Here is a 25,839-nt window from a genome sequence, read left to right as displayed (position 1 = left end):
AAGAGATAAGGGAAAGGCAAAGGCAAAGATGATGCCAAAGCTATTACAGCCCCGAAAGAATAAACTGCGGGGCCTCCGGAGCGGAGGAGCTGGGGTTAGCCACCAGGATGTGGCAAAGGCATTCCCTTCTCAGCAGGAGAAAGCCGATTGGAGCAGCAGCTGGGAAGGGATCAGTGTGCTATCTGCAGGGCAGAGAGACACTGGAAGCAGGAACGTTTGTGGAAACAGCTGGATCCTCAGGGAGAGTGAAAGGAATAAGGGAGTGTCTTTACAAACAAATGACTGGTAAAGATAAGACCTGAGTCTGCTGGTCAGATAACATTGATACTGAGAGATAGAAGAAGCAATAGGTAGGATTTCCATAGGAATTCCCCTAATTTTACTTACCCAAGACTGTGTTAATGAACTAAAAGAATAGAGACATAAGAAGAAGAAGAAAATGAGAATGTGTATTGAAGGGTGTCTGTATTAGGGGGGGATGTATATTAATTAGGCGTTCCAGGAAGCCTGTACCTCTCGAGTACCTCAGCCAATGGGGAGAGGGGAACTGCAGTCGGGAATTAGGATAAAAGAGGCTGCGTCCTCTATCAATTTGAGAGAGACCCCATGGGAAATGCCCATGACGTCTCCCTTTATTCATGAATTAAGTTACAGGACTCCTCTGTCTCCTTTTTGGACATAAGCCTATGGCGTTTGTGGATTAATTTTCCTGACAAATGGGGGCTCCATCCAGGATCCTTCCACCGTCCAGGGGTGGCCTGCAGCGAGCGGAGCTGAAAGGCGCGCCTCACCCAGTTTCGGTGATCAGCTCCCCTTGGTGGTTGCTGGCACTGGATGATTGATTGGGTACCCAAGACTGTCCAGGAGACAGACGAGTGGCGGACCAAGGAGGTCTGTGAAGAGTCCGCAGGGAAGGACCACTAGAAAATCTCACTGGTGAGCAAAATGGGATTCTTGGAGAGCAAACCTGGGAGGGCACCCATGGAGGGTGGCACAGGTAAAACAGGGCAGCCATGAGAGGGTTGCAAAGGTAAAGCTCAGAAGGGGGCCCAGTGCAAAGGATGACGATCCCAAAAATATAAGGACACAGACACTCAAGGGGGGCAGCAAGGGAAAGTCAAGAAGGGGTCTTGACAATCCATACCCAAGGGGGGGCAACAAGGAAAACTGCAGTGGATTTTGTGGTCTGGGGGTGAGTTGGCCCCTGGTGCCTTTGGGAAAAGCCGGACTTATACCTGCAGTGGATCTTGCAGTTGCTGTGATGTTTGTGTGTGTGTGTGTGTACGAATTAACAGCGCTAATTTGTATTTTGCCAGCATATAAAACCATGCAGGGACACCCGCGGGATTAAAAAAAAAAAAAAAAGTAACTAGTTGTAAGGGTCGATCCAAGAATCAAGTTCTGTCTCAACATTTCTCATCAGAAATTACAGGTGCAGGACTCACGCAGAGAATGCTTTGTACTTACCTAAAGCTGGTGCAGAGCGAATGCTTTGTGCCCGCCTAAGGTAGTACGGAACGAATGCTTTGTGCCTACCCAAAGCTGATACGGAGCGAATGCTTTGTACCTGCCTAAGGTGGCACAGAACAAAGACTTTGCACCTGCCTGAGTTGATACAGAACAAAGGCCTTGTGCCTGCCAAAGCGGGTATGTGATGAAGGCTTTGCACCTGTTGCCCTGACACCCATTGTGAAAAACCCGCCGACCATGCCTCGGACACTCCTCCCTTGACCCTGCCAAGGGAAGTTTGGCAAATCTCCACAAGAATTAAGGGGGAGCAAAGGCCGGTCGCAAGGAGGGACCAGGTGTATGGACTAGCATAAAAGACAGCTCTGGAGTGGCTGAACTCCGAAGATCTTCCCCACCGAAAGATCACATCGATCTTTGCAGAGGCCAAGGAACGCCGACTGGACGAGACCCCAGGGACGCCGGACGTCTGTGGACCCGTGGTGGTAGCTATAGCCCCCTTTCCTTCCCTTTCCTCCCCATCTTTTCCCAATTTTCTCTCTTTCTCTCTCTATCACAGGCCGCTTTACAGGCCAAATTAATAAAGTTCCCCCTTGGATTGAAATTTAACTCCCTTGACTTGTTGGATTTTGTGTTTTCTTTTCTTTTTGCACTCTGAGATCGTAGCTGGTATGAACCATCACGCGTCTGCTTATGAGTGGACCGTGACATAAATTGGCGTCACGGACAGGATCCTGATAGAGGCTGAGGGACAAAAACCCCTCGAAACTCATTTTTGAGGACTCTATTGGGATTCCGGCTATCAGGACTTAGAGTGCTAAAAGAAGGAGAGTTAAATTTTTGTTTTAGTGACACCTGAGAAAGGGTAAGAGTGGCCATTGGCAAGTATCTAACTTTCTCAAGTAGATTTGAGCTGTTTTTTGTTGTTTTTGAAGTTGTTTTGTTTTAGGATTAAGAATTTGTTTCTCAAATGAATTTTGAGCTGTTTTGAATTGTTTTTGAAGTTGTTTTGTTTCAGGATAGATTTTGAGCTGTTTTTTTGTTGTTATATTGTTTTGAGGTTGTCTTGTTTCTGAATCAGGATAGAGAGAAATGTTTCTCAAGTGGATTTGAGTTGTTTTTGTTGTTGGTTTTGTTGTTGGTTTTATTTCTGAGTCAGGATAAGGAAAAGGATGCCTGGCAAACAGGAGAAGAGAGATTCTCAGTTGGTTGATGATAAAGATGTATTATTTACATTTTTGGCTAAATATGGTGCTCGACCCTCTCCTATTGGGGAAGATTGGGCTCGAGAGAATTGGAAAAATATGCAGAGTATAGTAGATCGGATTTCTCTGCTACAGAATGAGGCTAAGGTTAAGTTTTTACTACCAGGAAAAAGCAGGACAATAGTCTGTTCTGTTTTGGGTGCCAGCTTGATCGCAGCCATTGAAGACTGTCATAGGCAGCGTAGTAATGAAGAGAAAATCATAGAATCCTTAGAAAACATGATGCATTGTCACCAAGAAATAATCTCCAATCTAGAAAAGGAATTAGAGCGCCAAAAGGAAGAAAACCATTCATTAAGGGTTGCTCTTGAAGTTAATTGTATTATGAATACTACTAATTCACAGAACACTAGTTCACAAGACACAGTTGTGGCAGGACACCCCCTCCCCCTTCTCTCTCTCTCTCTGATCGGTCCCAGGAAATGGATGGCTCAGGTTTAGGTTGATAGCCTAAATCAACAGCTACCTAGTGCTGGCGACTGAAAGTCTGAAAAGACACTCCCCTGTGGAATGCAGAGAGAATGTGAGAAAATTTTCAGTGACTACAAATACACACTTTTATCCTATAAAAAGCTCACGAAATCCCAGAAAGGTAGAAGCTTTCTATATGGACATAGGAGCATGAAGTAAGCCTCTCCCCAGGGTCTGGACGCAGCCCTGTGGTTACTTCCCTGGGATTGAGTGAGGATGCTGATGTATCTCCAGCTCCAAAAACTGGATTTGGTGAGATCATTGAGTTTCCTAAATCATATTATTCCGGCTAACTTATAGGTACCTTTCTTAACTTGCATTTCAGCTAGCTCAAGCAAGCATTTCTTAACTTGCATTATCATTCAAGCAAGCATTTCTTGCATTTTTAACTATTTTTATAGTTCAAGCAAGGTTTTACCCCATAATTGCATTTTTAACTATTGTAGTGTTGCAATTATGTATTCATTGTGTGTTTATGTGTGTCAATCAGTTCTATGTTTGTATGTTTGTTATGTTCTGTGTCAAATAAATGGTATTTTTAGACAAATCGGCCAGATATCAAAGAATCTTGCGAACGGGACTAAGTCTTGGAGAACTAGCTATCTCAAAGCCTGTCAAACTGCAAAAGCACATAAATCTCCTCTCTCCCATGCAAGACAACAGTATCATCGGGATCAATTAACCCGATATATCCACAAAAAGAATTAGAACAGATGAAAAAACTTGATGAAAATCCTCCTAATTTAAGACCCTTAATCAAAACTGAATTTTCTTATCTTAATGATGAAGATACAGACCCCCACATAACCACCAAGGAAACACCCTATTCTGCCACTGAACTGGCAAAGTTAAAAAGAGAATATGGGCGTCTTACCAAAGAATCTGAAACAGAATATGTGTGGCGTGTGTCTTTAACTGGGGGTGATCAAATACAATTGAGTGAAAAGGAGGCTGAGGGTTACTGGGGCCACGGAGTTTTCTTAACAACAGGTGATCGCCGTGCCCCATGGTCTCTAACTCAGCGTGCTGCTTACTGGGCTGGAGGGTTAAACCCTCTGGACAGGGGAGACCCCTTGGCAATAATAGGCACAGCTGACCAATTACTAGAAAGTGTACATAAAGCTGCTTGCCTACAAATGATACATGAGAGAAAATTAATTCCTGGATGTGAATCACCAATGATGTTACCTGTCAACCCTGAAATTATGACTCCTTTAATAAGGGGGCTCCCCGAGTCACTCAAAGCCACGGGGATAAGTCTTCAGAGAACCATAGCGTCAATGGGTCCGGTGGAAAGATTGGAAAGTTTTATGCGCAGAGGTGATAATAGCAGAAATACAGGCAGTACTGATCCAGACTCTTATGCTAGTTCCTCTGACTTTTCAACACCAGCCCCGCCAGGTAACAGACCTCACCCTAGACCTAAAGTCTGGACATGGGGGGAGGTAGCACAAGAATTAATTGACTACAGTAGAAAATACTGTCTAATAAAGCCTCTAGAAGAGAGATCAAGAGGTATCAGGCAAGTAGGAGTTAAAAAGGCACTGCCCTGCCCCAACAAAACTATGGATGCTGCCAAGGAACTGTCACAACCTAAACCTGTTTTGGCCCGACTTGATTGGTGGCGTTTAGGGCTTAAAAAAGGAATTCCTAGAGATTTGATGGGTGGTTTGCCTTTAGAAAAATTGTCTAAACTGGTAACTCAGTGGCATGTCACAAAACCACCTTCCTCTGTGAAAAAAAGCCCACCCGTCACAGCTTCTGCCCCCCCTTTCACTGAGATTGCAGACAAGACATTAAAACACACCTTTTCCCTAGAACAGGGAAACTAGAATCTCCATTTCCTAGTGGTGGGCGGGGAAATGGAGAATGGATTTATATTAGACAGCTCACTAAAACAGAAAAAGGAGATGTGTTAATCACAGCTATTGTGGGTCCCAAACGTGCACCAGTGACCTTTTTAATTGATACAGGTGCACAAATTTCTGCCCTGACTAAGGAAGATGCCAAGAGGTGTGGAGTTTCTCCCTTAAAGCGGAATCTATCCGTGCTTAATGCTTTGGGATCAAGGGAGATCATGAATGTCGCCCTGGTAAAGTTAACCCTACCGGGGGAGGAGAGCCCAATTACTATTGTAATGGTGATTGGTAACATTCCTTTCAACCTGTTGGGGATAGATGTCCTTAAGGGGAGACAGTGGGAAGATACAGAAGGACTATTCTGGTCTTTTGGAACACCACAACTTCACATCAGATTGCTGCAAGAAGCTCCACCACTATCGTTTAGCAAGATCACTAATGTCAAACAGTATCCCCTTCCTTTGGGAGCCAAGGAAGGTATAAAACCAGTAATACAAGAAATGAAAGAACAGGGAGTTGTGATAAATACACATTCTCCTTACAACTCCCCAGTGTGGCCAGTAAAAAGCCTAACGGGAAGTGGCGACTTACAGTTGATTTCCGAAGGCTAAATGCCAACACTGATCCTCTGACTGCTGCAGTCCCAAATTTAGCAGAACTGGTAACATCTATTCAAGAACAGGCTCATCCAATCATGGCAACCATAGATGTCAAGGACATGTTTTTTATGGTACCATTGCGACCAGAAGATAGGGATCATTTTGCTTTCACTTGGGAAGGGCAGTAATATACGTTCACCTGACTCCCCCAGGGGTATAAACATTCCCCTACATTGGCACATCATGCTTTAGCCTCGGAGCTGGAGCAAATCCCAAAACCTGAAGACATTGCTATCTATCAATACATCGATGATGTATTAGTAGGGGGAGATAAAATAGAGAGGGTGGAGGAAACTCAACAGAATATAATTTCCCATCTAGAAAATCTGGGATTGCAAATTCCCCCAGAGAAAGTCCAAAAACCCTCCCAAGAAGTAAAATTTCTGGGTATATGGTGGAAAGGAGGAATGACCTGTATCCCACCTGACACTCTCACCTCCTTAGATCAAATTAAAATGCCTTGGTCTAAAAAGGAGCTTCAACATGCTTTAGGTCTTTTAGTGTTTTGGAGAAAACACATCCCAGACTTTTCCATTGTGGCTAGACCCCTTTATGATTTGCTCAGGAAAGGTGCCAAGTGGGAATGGACTTCTGTCCAAGATGAAGCACTACAACTGCTGATTTTTGAAGCTACTGCACACCAAGCCTTGGGACCTATCCATCCTACAGACCCTTTTCAGGTAGAATGGGGTTTTTCCTTATCAGGGTTGTCAGTACATTTATGGCAACGGGGTCCCGAAGGTCCAACTCGACCTGTGGGATTTTATTCTCGCAGTTTTAAGGATGCTGAGAAAAGGTATACTGTTTGGGAGAAAGGTTTGTTTGTGGTAAGCCTGGCTTTCATTGAAGTAGAGAAAATAGCACGTAATCAACCAATTGTGCTAAGAGGCCCCTTCAAAGTAATAAGAGCAATCACTGCTGGAACTCCTCCCCCTGAAGGAGTTGCACAGAAAGCCTCCATACGAAAGTGGTATGCACAGATTGAGCATTATTGCAATGTGTTTTCTGTGACAGAAGGAGCCCCTAAGAACCTTTCAATCCAAGAAACAGAGAATCTGGACATCAGCCAAGACAAACCTGCCTCAGTCATCCGGGTGGCCCCTCCTTTTTCCTAAGACCAAACAGTAAATGCTTGGTTTACCGATGCTTCTGCCAAAAGAGAAGGGAAAGTGTGGAAATATAGAGCAGTTGCCCTTCACACTTCCTCTGATGAACAGATTATCACCGAAGGAATGGGTAGTGCTCAAGTAGGTGAACTAATTGCAGTGTGGAGTGTTTTCCAATGAGAAGCCCAAAACCCTTCTCCTGTTCATATCTATACAGATTCATATGCTGTGTTTAAAGGATGTATTGAATGGCTCCCCTTTTGGGAACAAAATGAATGGGAGGTAAACAGAGTACCAGTGTGGCAAAAGGAAAAGTGGCAAGAGATTCTGAGAATTGCTAGCCAAGGCAACTTTGCTGTAGGCTGGGTTGCTTCACATCAGATAGATGGGAGTACTGCAGGAGAGTGGAATAACAAAGCTGATGAACTGGCTAGACTTGCTCCTATGAAAGAAGAACAAACCTCTGAGAATTGGGAGCGCTTGCTTGAGTGGCTGCATGTTAAGCGTAAGCACACCGGTGCCAAAGACTTGTATCGAGAAGCCCTCGCTTGTGGCTGGCCAGTTACCAGAGAGATGTGCAAAACCTGTATATCAGCCTGCGAGCAATGTCGATCCCGATTCAAAAGGCATCCTCTAGAGGATGATCCTTTGCATTTGAGAAAAGGTAAAGGCTTATGGGATGCTTGGCAGGTGGATTATATAGGTCCTTTTAAAAAATCAGGAAGAAAACATTTTGTGCTAGTTGGTGTTGAAATTACATCAGGTTTAGTCCAAGCTGAAGCTTTCAAAAGGGCTACAGGAGACAACACCGTGAAAGCACTGAAAGAATGGTTTGGAACTTTTCCAAAACCCCAGGAAATACAGTCTGATAATGGCTCTCACTTCTCTGCCAAGGTGGTGCAAGAATGGGCAAAGACTGAAGGAATTAAGTGGCTTTTCCATACCCCCTACTACCCTCAAGCTAATGGAATAGTAGAAAGGACCAATGGTCTTCTAAAACGACTCCTGAAACCCCATGAGGGGAATTGGGATGTCCGATTGTGGGAAGCTGTCAAAGGTGTAAATGATCGTTGGGGGGTAAATGGATGTCCAAAGATCACTGCTTTTTGCCCAAAAGCTCCTACTCTAACTCCATCTGTGAAAGAACCTGATGATTCTAAAGAATCATCCTATTTCTCAGGTCAGCCAGTTCTGGTGGAACTCCCTACAGTGGGAAGTGTACCATTGGTACTAAAGACCCCTTTAAATAAACATGTATGGATAGCCACCAATGCCCTGGGAAAGGAACTTAAAATTAATACCCACTGGATTATTCCATCATTTTAATTCCTTTTTGCCTAAAAAAGGCAAGTTTTCTATTCTTTGTTTTTGCAGGAGAACCCCGTGGGACTTCGAGAACTCCTACAGAAGAAATATGAATAAAAATTGAACACTCAAATCTGAAAATGACCTACAAAATTTTGATTAGGTTGCTTCTTCTTTTCTGCATTACACCTTTTACCTGTAACCAAAATAATAATGAATGGCCTTGGTCTCAAGCTTTTGTGGGATATTCTAGTTCTTTCGGGAACTATCCTAAAAACAGACGTCTAAATTTGGCTGTAGTCATAATACATGATGACGAAATTTACCATTCATCCGAGTGGGGTTGGGATAAGAATGAGTGGATTAGAACCCTACCTGGTTTTATTGATGAAAAAATTCAAGTGGGATGCAGAAAAGTAGAATCTGGTTTTCAAAATGAAAAAGCCTCTTATATTTCAGTTCGTGGTTATTTTTCAGATTTCAATATGACATCCAAAATTCGCCCCAGCATTTCAAAAGAAATATGTCCTACTAAAGATTGGAAATGTACTAAACAAGATGCTTTTTCCTTGTGTTGCCACCAGAAATTTACAGACAACTATACTCCTGTAGACCCGAGTAATATTAATGTAGAAATTATCAAATCTTGTCAGGAAGAGCAAGGTGATTGCTGGTTCAATTTTACTATGGTTAATTCTCTCTATGTGGTGTGCGAGTGGGTTTTTGACCCAAAGAAACCATCATTATCAGGTTTAAACCAGAAGTTCAAAATAAATGCTGTGACTAAACCAAACCTAGTGGCAATACTCACACACCAAAATAAAAACATTTCCTTTGATTTAAACAATAAGGAAACACCCTTTTTTGTCATTACTCAGGGTGATGACATCTATATAAGATGCCGATTAATGGCTGAATCCCTCACTGAACCAGTAAACAGCTATGGTATTGGATCACATGGCTCTATCCTATCATGCAGAACTCAAAATTTGGACTGTTGATTAAATTTCACTGCAGTAAAATTTTACCATAAGGTTATGTGTGGAAAAAATGACACCAAATACTGGGGAGAATTAATAATAGAAGTTTCAAAGCCTACGATTCCTCCCAAATTAACACTTCAACCAAAAATCTATGAAGTTGGACCCTTTGTGATTGGAAACACTGGCCAACAACAAATGATATTGTGTTGGTTTAAAAAACAAACCAGTAGGAGATCACAAGTCCAGATTGAAATTAAAAATAAGTGAAATAATACAAGGAAAAGCACTGACAAGGTCAGATACAAACTGACACCCGGTTAGGGTGGCAGTAGCAGTCCAACTGAAGTAGTTCAGTTCATGCGGTGATCCTGGGAAGGTCTGGTCTCCAGCAGAAGGTCCAGTGGTAGCTCTTGTCCTCTGGGAACCCAGTAGACAGGGCTAGCTCAGGCAGTTCCAAGGCCAGGTTATATCCCGGTGGGAACACCTGGCTCCTCCCTCCTGGGCAGAGCATCCCACAATGGGATAAGTCCATGAGTCATGCGGTGGGTCCCTGATGGCTCATTGTCTATCATCCGGGGTGGGTCATTAGCAGCTGATAAGAGCTAACGGATGGCCCATTGCCTGTCATCCGGAGTGGGTCGTTAGCAGGTGATAGCAGCTAACGGCCCACAGCTGGTGGTAATAGAATACTTAAATACATCTATATTGCAACCTAGGACATTATCCACCCCTTATTCTATTACCATCTACAGAGTTCTCACTTAAGAGAAGGTCTCCTTGTGGGACACAACGGGTTTCCCCATCTGCCTGCATCACCCACCAAGTATAACCAGGTCCTTGGGCAAAAACAACCCCACGGATGGGTTTGCCTTTGCCTGAGGTGGGACTAATCCAAACAGTCTTTCCTAAAAAACCTGTTATGTGTACCACAGGGACCTTATCTCCGTCCACTGTGTGCAAAGGTTTGGACTGGGCAGGACCGGCTCGATTGATGGAGCCTCTTGTGTTGACCATCCAGGTGGCCTTTGCTAAGTTCAGTTCCCAATTTTTGAAGGTCCCTTCGCTAAGTGCCTTCAAAGTTGTCTTAAGTAGTCTGTTGCACCGTGCAACTTTCCCGGCAGCTGGTGCATGATAGGGGATATGGTATATCCATTGAATTCCGTGTTCTCTAGCCCAGGTGCTTATGAGGCTGTTCTTGAAATGGGTTCCATTGTCAGACTCGATTCTCTCAGGGGTACCATGTCTCCACAGAACTTGCTTCTCCAGGCCCAAGATGGTGTTCCGGGCAGTAGCATGAGGCACAGGGTAGGTCTCTAACCATCCTGTGGTTGCTTCCACCATGGTCAGCACATAGCGCTGGCCATGGCGGGTTTGAGGAAGTGTGATGTAATCAATCTGCCAGGCCTCACCATACTTGTATTTTGACCACCTTCCACCATACCACAGGGGTTTCACCCGCTTGGCTTGCTTGATGGCAACACACACTTCACAGTCATGGATAACTTGAGGGATGCAGTCTATGGTTAGACCTACTCCTCGGTCTCGTGCCCACTTATAGGCGGCATCTCTGCCTTGATGGCTTGAGGCATCATGGACCCATCGAGCTAGGAATAAATCTCTCTTATGCTGCCAATTTAAGTCTACTTGGGACACCTTTATCTTTGCAGCTTGATCTACCTGTTCGTTGTTTCGGTGTTCCTCATTAGCTCAACTCTTGGGGACATGTGCATCTACATGGCGGACTTTCACAGGTAGTCTCTCTGCCGGGCTAGCGATGTCTTTCCACTCTTCAGCTTCCCAAATTGGTTTTTTCCTACGCTGCCAACTAGCCTTCTTCCACTTTTCCAGCCAACTCCATAGAGTATTGGCTACTATTCATGAATCAGTATAGAGGGAGAGCTTTGGCCATTTTTCTCTTTCAGCAATGTCCAGGGCTAACTGAATGGCTTTGAGCTCAGCGAATTGACTTGATCCACCCTCTTCTTCCCTGGTGTCACGGTTCACTCCTAAGCAGACACGTGATGGTTCATACCAGCTACGATCTCAGAGTGCAAAAAGAAAAGAAAACACAAAATCCAACAAGTCAAGGGGGTTAAATTTCAATCCAAGGGGGAACTTTATTAATTTGGCCTGTAAAGCGGCCTGCGATAGAGAGAGAAAGAGAGAAAATTGGGAAAAGATGGGGAGGAAAGGGAAGGAAAGGGAAGGAAAGGGAAGGAAAGGGGGCTATAGCTACCACCACGGGTCCGCAGACATCTGGCGTCCCTGGGGTCCCGTCTAGTCGGCGTTCCTTGGCCTCTGCAAAGATCGATGTGATCTTTCGGTGGGGAAGATCTTCGGAGTTCAGCCACTCCAGAGCTGTCTTTTATGCTAGTCCATACACCTGGTCCCTCCTTGCGACCGGCCTTTGCTCCCCCTTAATTCTTGTGGAGATTTACCAAACTTCCCTTGGCAGGGTCAAGGGAGGAGTGTCCGAGGCATGGTCGGCGGGTTTTTCACAATGGGTGTCAGGGCAACGGGTGCAAAGCCTTCGTCACATACCCGCTTTGGCAGGCACAAGGCCTTTGTTCTGTATCAACTCAGGCAGGTGCAAAGTCTTTGTTCTGTGCCACCTTAGGCAGGTACAAAGCATTCGCTCCGTATCAGCTTTGGGTAGGCACAAAGCATTCGTTCCGTACTGCCTTAGGCGGGCACAAAGCATTCGCTCCATACCAGCTTCAGGTAAGTACAAAGCATTCTCTGCGTGAGTCCTGCACCTGTAGTTTCTGATGAGAAATGTTGAGACAGAACTCGATTCTTGGATCGACCCTTCCACCACCCGGTGGCTCAACATTTATCTTCAGGACCAGTTGTCTTCTTCATGATGAGTCGTCTTCTGGGTGAGTTGTCTTTCTTTGTGATGAGGTATCTTCTGGATGAGTTGTCTTCAGGACCACATGGTGGTAACACTAAGGGAGGGGGAAGGGGGGAGAAGGGAAGGAAGGGAAACAAGAAAGGAAGGAAATTTTCACATAACCTTTTGCCATGCCGCTTGCTCAATATCAAAAGATTTTGGTATGTCAATACTGGATATAACACTCAAGGGCTTGCGTGTATTAAATGTGGATGACAAAAGTTTCATTTGCTTGATCATTCGCCAATTAAGTATGTACAAAATTACAGACAGGATGATACTGATTAGGGAAAGGATCAGGAGAACGACGATTGGGTGACACAGCTTGTTCAGAATGCCTGTGGCAGTAGGTGACCGCCCAAAAAGTGTGTCCCACCAATTATGTTCTCCATCCCTTTTCACTCTCTTCATGACCTTTTGTAATTTGTCTACATTATGGTGAACTGTTATTAGAGTTTTTTGTCCATTTTTCTTGATCTCTTCTAATATTTGAATATAATCTCGATGCTGCAGCAATTCTTTTGTATGAGTTATGTTCATTCCAATAGATACAGGCATTAGCTCATGAATCAATGTGAAGTTCGATTTCAGAATTTGGTGGGAAGTGACTGGAGCTAAGAGAAGTCACACCCCATGATTTCAGTAAAATTACAAACACAAAAATTCGTATGATTATTGGTATAAGCTATTACATTTCCTACTGTGATATTACTACAAACAGTTCTTAAGCATACACAACCCTTGCCAATGTAAATTATAACAGTTTCAGGGTTAATTTCAGGACGAATTTCAAAATGGCAAACCTTTTGGTCAGTGTCTAAACAAAAGTCTCGTGTTCTGATGGTGTTACTTTCACAGATAATTCCTAGTTGTTCCCGCACAATGCAGGATTCCAGGTCTATTGTTTGCCATTTATCATTCACCTTTTGGGCCCATGCTCTATGCTCGAAAGGATAGAGTATAGTCCCATTGTGATTCAAGCCTAATGCAAAAACAGGATAAATCATAGATACTGAAGCATTGTGAATAGTTAACACATAAGCTGTAGCAGTGTTACTAACAGGATCATAGGTAGAATTTACTAACTTCCACCATGATTGGAGGTTCCTTTCAAAATTGTTAGCACTATCCCAAACTATTTTACGGATTTCTGCAGGAAAAATGCTGCCTTCTCCTTCTCTTATAACAGATGCAGCCACTGATTGCATCCACAATTGAGCTTGAATGCAACTGAGAGCCAAAGAAATATTACTTTGGGCCATACCGAGTGTGTCTAGAAACAGTTCATGATCTTTTATGTTTATTTTTTCCCATTTCGGTAACACATTGGACAGTAGCCACTGATGTGTTCCCAAAGCCAAAAGGGAAGATTGTAAAAGCTGTTGCATTTTTGTCAGATTGAAGGTTGTAGTAGCCAATTTGTTCAATAACACCTCCAAATCAATGCTATTTAGAACCCCCAGTCCGGTTCCCAAAATACCAGTCAGGTCTCTCGATGCTCGTCTCCGAAAAGATCTACGTAGCCAGGTGGTCCATCCCTCATAAGAGGTGCGCAAAAAGGGAGAACAGGCAGGTTGAATTTCTGAGATATTATTTTGCATTAGTAATTCAACCTTTTTTTAGAGACCATTCTGGTTTAAATATCTGTCCTAGGTTGCAATATAGATGTATTTAAGTATTCTATTACCACCAGATGTGGGCCGTTAGCTGTTATCAGCTGCTAATGACCTACCCCGGATGACAGACAATGAGCCATCAGGGACCCACCGCATGACTCATGGACTTATCTCATCCCATTGTGGGATGCTCTGCCCAGGAGGGAGGAGCCAGGTGTTCCCACCGGGATATAACCTGGCCTTGGAACTGCCTGAGCTAGCCCTGTCTACTGGGTTCCCAGAGGACAAGAGCTACCACTGGACCTTCTGCTGGAGACCAGACCTTCCCAGGATCACCGCATGAACTGAACTACTTCAGTTGGACTGCTACTGCCACCCTAACCGGGTGTCAGTTTGTATCTGACCTTGTCAGTGCTTTTCCTTGTATTATTTCACTTATTTTTAATTTCAATCTGGACTTGTGATCTCCCACTGGTTTGTTTTCAAACCAACACATATTTTTGGCACCCAACGTGAGGCATGATCTGAGGGAAAGTCAGAAATATAATTGTTATTACAGAAATCCTATCACCATGATGCTCAGCCTGTCTATGTGGGTACTGTATCTTACCCTCTATATTTTCCCTCAAATGGGAAACTATCTGCCCGTCGTATTGCTCCTGTTGCAACCAGGGAATGGCAGGAGAATTGCTCTATTGGTTTATTATGCCTATTGCATGGTAACCTGTGAGGCGATGAATGCCATTCGTAATATATACTCGACTTTGTCTGCCTGGCCTAACCTGAGCTGCTACGTCTGGGACCTCCTCAGCAATCGCACCCACCCTCTGGGGCTAGGAGGAGAAAGTGGTTTCTTCCAGCATTTCAGGCTAGGCACAGCCGTCTTTGACAATATTGAGTTCTCTCTGGATGCTAAGGATGGCATAATCTTCCTGTCAGTTCTGTTTTCTTTTTTCTCTGCTACCAGCACTGTGTACCTCATGCTGAAGAACAGAACAATACTTTGTCTTCTTGAGGAGGAGAAACGAAGCAAGTCAGCAGGCAAGAGGAAAAGAACCAAAAGAGCAGTCGATGTCTCAACACAGACCATCACCAAATCAGAACAGCTGAAGCGGGTAGCAGTTGCCCCCGTCCAGAAGAAGAAATCAAAGAGCAAATCAGTCCGCATAGTGACTGACGAGGATGCGGCAGGACCATCGCACCCAGCAGAAGAAACGGAGCCAAAGATCATCACTCGCTCTCTATCCCTGGGGGAGCTGTGTGACCTACGAAGGGAATTCACCCGGCAGGCAAACGAGTCCATCTTGACCTGGCTGCTCCGCATCTGGGACGCCACAGCTAATGACACCATTCTGGACGGAAGTGAGGCCAGGCAACTGGGATCCCTGTCCCAGGATGTGGTCATTGACCAGGGGATTGGGAAAACCCAGGAAACTCTCAGCCTCTGGCGGCGATTGCTGCTGAGTGTACGGGACAGATACCTGTGCAAAGAAGACCTCCAGATGCACCAAAGAAAATGGAACACCATAGAACAAGGTATCCGATGCCTGAGGGAATTGGCCGTGCTAGAGATCATTTTCTCAGAAAATGAGAGATTCCCTAAGAGCCCAGATAATGTCCAGTGCACTTCACAAATGTGGCTAAGATTCGTGCGGCTCGGACCAGAGATATACTCTCGTTACCTGGCAACACTGCAGTGGAGGGAAGGCGAAGACAAGGTGGGCGTGTTAGCAAAGAAACTGAGAATTTACGAGGACACTGTCACCGCTCCACTACGCACCCAGGTCTCATCAGTGGAAACAAACCTGGCCGAGCACGTCCGGAGCTTGATTGAAGAAAGAGCTCAAAGAAGGATTTTTCCATGCCACACCGAAACCAACCAGAGTCTCTGCCATCAGGAGCAGACATCCCCCAGCCAGGGAAAGAAGACAAACTCCACGACGTGACCTCTGGTTTTTCCTACAGGAGCATGGGGAAGACATGAGAAAGTGGGATAGGAAACCCTTCTCCTCCTTAGCAGCCCGGGTACGTGAATTGAAAAGAGTAACATCCACTTCAGGAGGCTCATCTAGGTTCAACTCTGCACCAGTCTCTTGTGGACAGAACCCCAGACAGAATGGAAATGATAATATGACTGATCCTCTTGAAGGGACCTCAGGAACACATTTACAGGAGGAGAGCATCATGCACCAAAAACAGGATTAGAGGAGCCCTGCCTCTAGCCAGGTAGAGGAAAGGGATAACCGGATCTATTAGACTGTGTGGATCCAATGGCCTGGCACGTCTGACCCACAAAGATACATGGCTTTGGTTGATACCGGTGCTCAATGCACCCTGATGCCATCCAGGTATGTGGGGACTGAATCCATTTCTATTTCTGGGGTGACGGGAGGATCCCAGTAGCTGACTGTACTGGCAGCTGAAGTGAGTTTAACTGGGAATGAGTGGCAGAAACACCCCATTGTGACTGGTCCAGACGCCCCATGCATCCTCGGCATAGATTATCTCAGGAGTGGATATTTCAAAGACCCAAAGGGACATCGCTGGGCTTTTGGGATAGCAGCCATAGAGACGGAAGACATAAGACAACTGAATACCCTGCCTGGTCTCTCAGACAACCCATCTGCCGTAGGACTACTGAGAATTGAAGAGCAGCGGGTACCAATCGCTACAGCAACAGTGCACCGCCGGCAATACCGCACTGACAGAGACTCTGTGGCCCCCATCCATAAGATGATTCGGGAACTGGAGAGCCAAGGGGTGGTCAGCAGGGCTCACTCACCCTTTAACAGCCCTATATGGCCGGTGCGTAAGTCCAGTGAAGAATGGAGACTGACAGTGGATTACCGTGGCCTGAATGAAGTCACACCACCACTGAGTGCTGCTGTGCCGGACATGTTGGAACTTCAGTATGAGCTGGAATCCAAGGCAGCAAAGTGGTATGCGACCATCGACATTGCCAATGCCTTTTTCTCCATTCCTCTGGCAGCAGAGTGCAGGCCTCAGTTTGCTTTTACCTGGAGGGGCGTGCAGTACACGTGGAACCGACTGCCCCAGGGGTGGAAACACAGTCCCACCATCTGCCATGGACTGATCCAGGCTGCACTGGAAAAGGGTGAGGCTCCAGAACATCTGCAGTATATTGATGACATCATTGTGTGGGGGGACACAGCAACGGAAGTATTTAGGAAAGGAGAGAAAATCATCAGAATTCTCCTGGAAGCTGGTTTCGCCATCAAGAAGAGCAAAGTCAAGGGACCTGCCTGAGAGATCCAGTTCCTGGGAGTAAAGTGGCAAGACGGACGACGTCAGATTCCTTCTGAGGTCATCAATAAGATCACCGCGATGTCTCCACCAACTAACAAGAAGGAGACGCAAGCCTTCCTAGGTGCCATAGGCTTTTGGAGAATGCACATCCCTGAGTACAGCCAGATCGTGAGTCCTCTCTACCTCATAACCCGCAAGAAGAACGATTTCCACTGGGGCCCTGAACAGCAGAAAGCCTGCACCCAGATCAAACAGGAGATCGCTCATGCCGTAGCCCTTGAACCAGTCAGGACAGGACCAGAGGTAAAGAATGTGCTTTACTCTGCAGCCGGGAGCTATGGTCTGTCCTGGAGCCTTTGGCAGAAGGTGCCTGGCGAGACTCGAGGCCGACCACTGGGATTCTGGAGTTGAAATTACAGAGGGTCCGAAGCCAACTACACTCCCACCGAGAAATAAATCTTGGCAGCTTACGAAGGAGTCCAAGCTGCCTCAGAGGTGATCGGTACAGAAGCACAATTTCTCCTTGCACCCCGATTGCCAGTGCTGGGGTGGATGTTCAAGGGAAGGGTTCCCTCTACCCACCATGCCACTGATGCCAGGTGGAGCAAATGGACTACCCTCATCACACAGAGCACCCGTATTGGAAACCCGAATCGCCCTGGGATTCTGGAAATTATAACAAACTGGCCTGAACGTGAGACTTTTAAATTACCTTCAGAAGAAGCAGAGGAGCAAGTAGCACGTGCCAAAGAAGCACCCCTGTATAACGAGCTGCTGGAGAGTGAAAGACGCTCTTCACCGATGGTTCCTGCCAAATTGTAGGCGCAGATCGGAAATGGAAAGCTGCAGTATGGAGCCCCACACGACAAGTTGCACAGGCTACCGAGGGACAAGGTGGATCAAGTCAGGTCGCAGAGCTTAAAGCCGTCCAACTGGCTTTGGATATTGCCGAACGAGAGAAATGGCCAAGGCTTTATCTCTACGCTGACTCTTGGATGGTAGCCAACGTGCTGTGGGAATGGTTAGATCGTTGGAGAAAGGCCAAGTGGCAGCACAGAGGAAAACCCATCTGGGCCGCTGAGGTTTGGCAGGACATCGCCGCCCAGGCAGAAAAGCTGACTGTGAAAGTTCGACATGTGGATGCACATGTACCTAAGAGTCGGGCTAATGAAGAGCATCGTAACAACGAGCAAGTGGACCGGGCTGCCAAGGTGAAAGTGTCACAGGTGGATCTGGACTGGCAGCACAAAGGAGAATTATTTCTAGCTCGTTGGGCCCATAATGCCTCTGGTCATCAAGGGAGAGATGCGACGTACAGATGGGCTCGTGACCGAGGGGTGGACTTGACCATGGACAACATCTCACAGGTCATGCACAGCTGTGAGACTTGTGCTGCAATCAAACAGGCCTAGTGGGTGAAGCCTCTGTGGTATGGTGGACAACGGTCAAAGTACAGGTATGGGGAAGTATGGCAAGTTGATTAAATCACCCTTCCCCAAACCCGCCAAGGAAAGCGCTACGTGCTGACCATGGTGGAAGCAACCACGGGATGGCTAGAGACCTACCCTGTGCCTCATGCTACTGCCCGGAACACCATCTTGGGTCTGGAAAAGCAAGTCCTGTGGAGACATGGTACCCCTGAGAGAATCGAGTCTGACAATGGAACCCATTTCAAGAACAGCCTCATAAGCTAGGGGAAGATACCTACATCTCGATGATCTCTATTCGCAACAGACCCAGTGGAGAACCATAGAACAAGGGATTCAACGCTTGAGAGAAATGGCGGTGGTAGAAATTGTCTTCTCAGGGGACATAGCAAACCCAGATCCGATTATGGACCCAGATAGAATAGAATGTACACCTGTGATGTGGCGGAAACTCCTAAAGCTTGGGCCATCAGAGTATGCTTCTGCTTTAGCAATTATGAAGCGAGATGACGGGCATGAAACCGTGTGTGATATGACAAGAAAGCTCCGAGCATATGCAGATGTCGTGCATAGCGCAATGAATGCAAGAATCTCAGCTGTGGAAACAAATCTGCAGAAACTAGAAAATAAGATAGAGGAGAATCATGAGAAACTCAGTAAAGAGATTAAAGACAGCCTTTTCCAAATTTCGGCAGTACAGATCACAGGTTCTGTTACCCCACGCAGACGCTCCTCAGCTATGAGAACTGGATATATCCCTCGACGTGAGTTGTGGTATTTCCTGTGTGACAGTGGAGAAAACATGAACAGGTGGGATGGACAACCCACTACTGTCGTGGCACGACGAGTGCGTGAATTGAAGGAGGGCAAGACTCATAGAGGGAACTCCACCAGAAGGGAAGTAGCTCCAGTCAACATGTCTGATCCCCTTAAAGGAACCTTTAACACAAATGCCCACCATGGTTAGAGGGGCCCTGCCTCTAGCCAGGTAGAGGCCAGGGAAAACCATATTTTTTGGACAGTGTGGATTCGGTAGCCTGGCACATCAGAGCCACAAGAATACAAGGCTTTAGTTGATACTGGTGCACAATGCACAATAATCCCATCGCGACATGTGGGGACAGAACCTGTTTCTATTTCCGGCGTGACAGGAGGATCACAAGACTTGACCCTGGTGAAAGCTGAGGTGAGCTTGACTGGAAAAGAGTGGAAAGAACATTCCATTGTGACTGGCCCAGAGACCCCGTATATTTTGGGTATAGACTTCCTCCGAAATGCATATTTCAAAGACCCAAAGGGACTCAAGTGGGCATTTGGGATAGCTGCTGTGGAGACAGAGGGCATTAAGCAATTGAACACCCTGCCTGGACTGTCAAAGAAGCCATCTGAAGGAGCACTCCTGAAAGGGGAAGAGCAGCAAGTACCGATTGCAACCTTGATTGCGCACCACCGACAATACCAAACAACTCGTGATGCCGTGATTCCCATTCACAAACTAATCCGTGAGCTGGAGACCCAAGGGGTGGTCAGCAGGACACATTCAGCCTTTAACAGTGCCATCTGGCCTGTGTGAAAATCTGAAGAATGGAGATTGACTGTGGACTATCGTGCCTTGAATAAGGTGACTCCACCGCTGAGTGCTGCCGTGCCAGACATGATGGAGCTCCAGTATGAGCTAGAGTCCAAAGCACCAAAGTGGTATGCCACTATTGACATTGCAAATGCATTTTTCTCCATTCCTCTGGCTGCAGAGTGCAGACCTCAGTTTGCTTTCACCTGGAAGGGCGTGCAGTACACGTAGAACCGACTGCCCCAGGGGTGGAAACACAGACCCACCATTTGTCATGGACTGATCCAGGCTGCATTGGAAAAGGGTGGGACTCCAGAACATTTGCAATACATTGACGACATCATTGTGTGGGGGGACACAGCAGAAGAAGTATTTGAGATAGGAAAGGAAATCATCCAGATTCTCCTGGAAGCTGGTTTCACCATAAAGAAGAGCAAAGTCAAGGGGCCTTCCAAAGGGATCCAGTTCCTAGGAGTGAAGTGGCAAGATGGACGGTATCAGATTCCTACTGAGGTTATCAATAAAATCACCGCAATGTCTCCACCAACCAACAAGAAAGAGACGCAAGCTTTCCTGGGAGCTATAGGCTTTTGGAGAATGCACATTCCTGAGTATAGCCAAATTGTGAGCCCTCTCTACCTGGTTACCCGTAAGAAAAATGATTTCCACTGGGGCCCTGAACAACAGCAAGCTTTAACCCAGATCAAGCAGGAGATTGCTCATGCAGTAGCCCTTGGCCCAGTCAGGACAGGGCCAGAAGCAAAGAATGTGCTTTACTCTGCAGCTGGGAGCCATGGTCTCTCCTGGAGCCTTTAGCAGAAGGTGTCTGGTGAGACTCAGGGTCGTCCATTGGGATTCTGGAGCCGAAGTTACAGAGGGTCTGAAGCCAACTACACCCCAACAGAGAAAGAAATCTTAGCAGCATACGAAGGAGTCCAACCTGCCTCAGAGGTAATTGGCACAGAAGCACAACTCCTCCTGGCACCTCGACTACCGGTGCTGGGGTGGATGTTTAAAGCAGAGGTTCCCTCTACTCACCATGCCACCAATGGCACATGGAGCAAATGGATTGCCCTTATCACACAGCGCGCCCGTATGAAAAATCTAAATTGCCCTGGGATTTTGGAAATAATTACAAATTGGCCTGAAAGTGAAGATTTTAGTCTGATTGAGGAAGAGGAGCTGGAACAGGTGACGCATGCGGAGGAAGCTCCACCATACAACCAACTGCCAGCAGACGAAACACGCTATGCTCTTTTCACTGATGGTTCCGGTCGTCTTGTAGGGACAAAACGAAAATGGAAAGCAGCTGTGTGGAGCCCCACACGACGGATTGCAAAAGCTAGGGAAGAAGAGGGTGGATTGAGTCAATTCGCTGAGCTCAAAGCTGTTCAGTTAGCCCTGGACATGGCTGAAAGAGAGAAGTGGCCAAAGCTCTACCTCTATACTGATTCATGGATGGTAGCCAATGCTCTATGGGGTTGGCTGGAAAAGTGGAAAAAGGCTGGTTGGCAGCATAGGAGAAAACCGATTTGGGCAGCTGAAGAGTGGAAAGACATCGCTAGCCCGGCAGAGAGACTACCTGTGAAAGTCTGACATGTAGATGCCCATGTCCCCAAGAGCCGAGCCAATGAGGAACACCGAAACAATGAACAGGTAGATCAGGCTGCACAGATAAAGGTGTCCCAGGTAGACTTGGATAGGCAGCATAAGGGAGGTTTATTCCTAGCTCGATGGGCCCATGATGCCTCAAGCCATCAGGGCAGAGATGCCACCTACAAGTGGGCACGAGACCGAGGGATGGATCTAACCATGGACTGCATTTCTCAATTTATCCATGACTGTGAAACGTGTGTTGCCATCAAGCAAGCCAAGCAGGTGAAACCCCTGTGGTATGGTGGAAGGTGGTCAAAATACAAGTATGGTGAGGCCTGGCAGATTGATTACATCACGCTGCCTCAGACCCGCCATGGCAAGCACTATGTGCTCACAATGGTAGAAGCCACCACTGGGTGGCTGGAAACCTACCCTGTGCCTCATGCCACTGCTCGTAACACCATCCTGGGCCTTGAAAACCAAGTCCTGTGGAGGCATGGTACTCCTGAGAGAATTGAGTCAGATAACGGAACTCATTTTAAAAATGGCCTCATAAACAACTGGGCTAGAGACCATGGCATTGAGTGGGTGTACCACATTCCTTATCATGCACCTGCTGCTGGCAAAGTGGAACGGTATAATGGACTGTTAAAAAACCACCTTAAAGGCACTGGGTAGGGGAACTTATAAGAATTGGGAGCGACATTTAGCAGAGGCCACCTGGTTAGTCAATACCCGAGGCTCTATCAACCAAGCAGGTCCTGCCCAATCTGAGCTTCTACATACAGTGGATGGAGACAAGGTTCCAGCAGTACATGCCAGAGGCTTAGTAGGGAAAACTGTCTGGATTAATTCTGCCTCACATAAAGACAAACCCATCCGTGGGGTTGTCTTTGCTCAGGGACCAGGGTGTACTTGGTGGATAATGCAGGAAGATGGAGAAACACGATGTGTCCCTCAGGGAGATTTATTTTTGGGTGAGGGCCACATGTAAGGTTGGGATGGCAACATATCACCGTTTAATGAATGACATTACTTGTACATAGTTATGTGTATATATGTATATATGTATATATGTATATATGTATATATGTATATATGTATATATGTATATATGTATATATGTATGCGTGTGTTTAGAGTTGGAAGATGTTAGGGTGGGCTTTAAGCCAACGCTATGGAATAAGGGGTGGAATGTCTTGGAGTGATGTTATGATAATCCTTTATTCCCTATGGTTGGCTTATATGGTAAAAATAATGTGGTCCTGTCACTTTAACTACGTTCAGCCACAGAGAGAAACGCGGGTTGTTTTAAAAACTTTTCCCCATGGCTGGCTGCAGGGGGAGCGAGGACGAGGAAGGGAGGATTCTTTTTCGCTCGGCAGAGACTGTGCACTGGGACGGCTGTTCGGAGTGGGCTCTGTTCCAGTTTTCTTTTTCTTTCTTCTTTTTTTCATTTTTTCTTCGTTTGGACCCCTTTTCTTCTATCTGCTTTGTCGCCCGAGAACCCAAGGGAGACAGAGGACAACGGAGCTCTTGGGGAGCTCCGCCCAGCCCCCAAGGGGGCCAAGGAGGGGAAAAGCTGCGTAGGAGGAAAAAGGACTTGTTTTTAATCAGGTTTAGGTTTAATAACTCTTTTCCCCCTTGGTTTTCCCCTTCCCCTGTGCCTTGCAGGGCACTCTGCGTGGTTTTAATAAATAAATAGTTTTTTCTTACCTTCCATCTAAGAAATTCTGTTGTGGGTGGGGGAGGGGGTGTCGGGGCTCTTCGCTCTCGGAGGAAAGAGAGTTTTATCATTAATCCAGGACAGAAAGGCTTCTGCCAATCCTCGAGAGCCCCAATGACTCCCTTCATGGAGTTGTTTTAATATTTGTAAGGCCAGAGCTTTTGGTATCCACTGTTTACCATTCCTTGTAAACCAATTATCCCCTCTTTCCTCTGCCCCACTATTTTTAATTATCTCAAGCTCCTCTGGTGGAAAAGACAGTTTCTCTGGCAGCGATGGGGCTACTGGGAGCAAGGGGAGGATCTTAGAGATTTCTGGCAACAGTGCAGCTTTTCGAGCCTCTTCATCAGCTAGTCGATTACCTGTTGCTTCCTCTGAGCTCCCTGCCTTGTGTCATCTAATGTGTATTATTGCCACCCCTTTTGGTAAATTCACTACCTCCAATAGGGGAGAAATTAAGCTTTCATGAGCTGACATTTCCCCCCTGCAGGTTAGTAAACCTCTTTCTTCCCATAATTTCCCAAATGCATGTATCACCCCATATGCATACTTAGAATCAGTAAAAATATTCACTATCTTGTCCCAATATAATTCACAGGCTCTTACAAGTGCATACAGCTCTGCTGTTTGAGCTGACCATGTGGGCGGCAACCTCCCCCCTTCCTTTAATTCCCTTCCATTAACGATAGTGTATCTTGTAACTCGCTTCCCTTCTAATTACCCTTAATGACCCATCAATAAGCACATTTTCTCCCTCAGGCCGGGGAGTGTCTCGTAAATCTTCCCTAGCCCAGTGTTATAAATGAAATCATGGAGTTGGCTTTCGTAAAGGGTTATGAGGTATTTGTTATGGTTATTTGTTAGTGGTTGTGTATATGTTATGGCGACCTCTATAGATTTGTTGGGGCTAACTGATAAATGTTATGACTACCTCTATAGGTTTGTTATGTCTAATTGTTAATTTGTTGTGGCTAACTTAAATGTTATGGTTAAGAAAGGAGAGAGCTGGGCAAAGCAGCTAACCTATCAGAAGATGAGGACTGAAGACAACGAGCCAATTGGAGCACCAGAAGGAGGCGGGGTTAGGGGGTTATAAAAACTGTATCCCCTAGCCAGAAGGTGCCTCTGGCTTCCTCCCATCAGAGGCTAAGCACCCAGCGCTGCACTTCGCTTTGTGTAACGGCAGACAGCCATTCTAAGCCTCTTATCGTTGTTTGTACTATGAAAATGAGTGAATAAATTCTTTCAAAATTTAAGTAGTGAGAGGACCTTTCTCACACCCAGGTTTGGAGATCTATCACTTGAATGCAGTCATTGGTTTCTTCCCGGCCCCCCTCTTCAGGGCCATTGAGACAGGAGGCCAGGTTAAACCCTTCCCTACTTCTCAGTTCTAAATCCTCCTGTTCCATTAAACAGGATTCATACTGTAATAACAGAGCGCTGGTCATCCACCTAGAGGCTCTTTCAGTTAACAAGCCTTTAACTTGATGCGAAACTTTAACAATCAGATATCCACCTATTGTCAGCTTTTGGGCCTCAGTTACTATTAAAGCCATGGCTGCACAATTCTGAAGACAATGAGGCCAGCCTCTGGCCACTGGGTCTAACAGCTTAGAAAAATAAGCAACAGGCCGCTGTGTTCTCCTGTGTTCTTGCACCAAAATTCCTTTAGCATGGCCTTGTTTAACATCCACATATAACTCAGATTCCTTTTCTGAGTCTGGAAGAGCTAAGACTGGGGCATAAATCAATTTGTCTTTAAATTTTCTAAAGCTTTGCTTTCCTTCTGGTGTTCATACCACAACATTAGGACTGCTTTGGGTTAAAAAGCCATATAAAGGTCTGGCTACAACAGAAAAATCCTCAATCCATGCTCTGCAGTACCCCACCAACCCTAAAAACTGCCGTAACTCTTTTTTAGTCTGGGATAATGGTACTTGTAAAATTCCTTGTATCCTTTCTGGATCAATACACCGTAAACCTCCAGTCAAAACGTGTCCCAAATATTTAACCTTTTTCTCTACTAACTGTGCTTTCTTTTCGGACATTCTAAGCCCCTTTTTAGCAAGAAAATTAAGCAGCCTCACAGTAGCCTCTTCAACCGCCTTTTCCTGCTCCCCTGATAAACGCAAATCATCCACATACTGCAACAATCTAACTCCTGGGGGTGGAGTAAACTCTCTTAACATTTTCTGCAAGGCTTGCCCAAACAAAACCGATTACTCTGTATATCTCTGCCCTGTGGGAGGACTTTCCATGTCAATTGTTGCATTACCATTTTCCCTCTTTCCTCCTGTTTCCACTCAAAGGCAAAATACTGTTTACTGTCCTCTGTAAATGGACACCCCCAGAAAGCATCCTTCAAATCCAGTACTGAATAACACTGATGTGAAGACCGGATCTGATTCAGGATGGTATAGGGATCCCAAATTGTGGAATGCCTTGGTTTGGCAATTTCATTTATTATTCTTAAATCCTGCACCATTCTGTAGGTTCCATCTGGTTTCTTAACCAGCAGAACAGGAGTGTTATAGGGAGACATACATGGCTCCAAAAGACCTGCCTTTGGCAGGGACTCAATGACAGGTTGCAACCCTTTCCTTCCCTCCCTTGAAACCGAGTATTGCTT

The 25,839-nt window shown here is 45.9% G+C and overlaps 2 protein-coding genes across 2 annotated transcripts in view; both read left to right on the top strand.

Moving 5' to 3' along the window:
* Positions 1–25,839, top strand: part of LOC146425645 (uncharacterized) — a 154,850-nt gene that overhangs the window by 86,893 nt on the left and 42,118 nt on the right. The gene's annotated exons all lie outside the window — the stretch shown is intronic.
* Positions 3,870–5,035, top strand: LOC146425646 (uncharacterized). The gene has a single exon (XM_085041495.1). The coding sequence runs from the start codon at positions 3,917–3,919 to the stop codon at positions 5,033–5,035; it is 1,119 nt and encodes a 372-aa protein (XP_084897621.1). The 5' UTR covers positions 3,870–3,916.

The sequence above is a fragment of the Lichenostomus cassidix genome, chromosome W (assembly GCF_008360975.1).
Source record: "Lichenostomus cassidix isolate B80296 chromosome W, HeHo_3.0, whole genome shotgun sequence".
NCBI lineage: Eukaryota > Metazoa > Chordata > Aves > Passeriformes > Meliphagidae > Lichenostomus > Lichenostomus cassidix.
The sequence above is the reverse complement of the archived record's forward strand: the minus strand, read 5'-3'. Positions and strand labels throughout refer to the sequence as shown.

Excerpts from the sequence above, each read along its gene's own strand:
- LOC146425646 (XM_085041495.1), top strand. The coding sequence starts at position 3,917 with ATGAAAAAACTTGATGAAAATCCTCCTAATTTAAGACCCTTAATCAAA.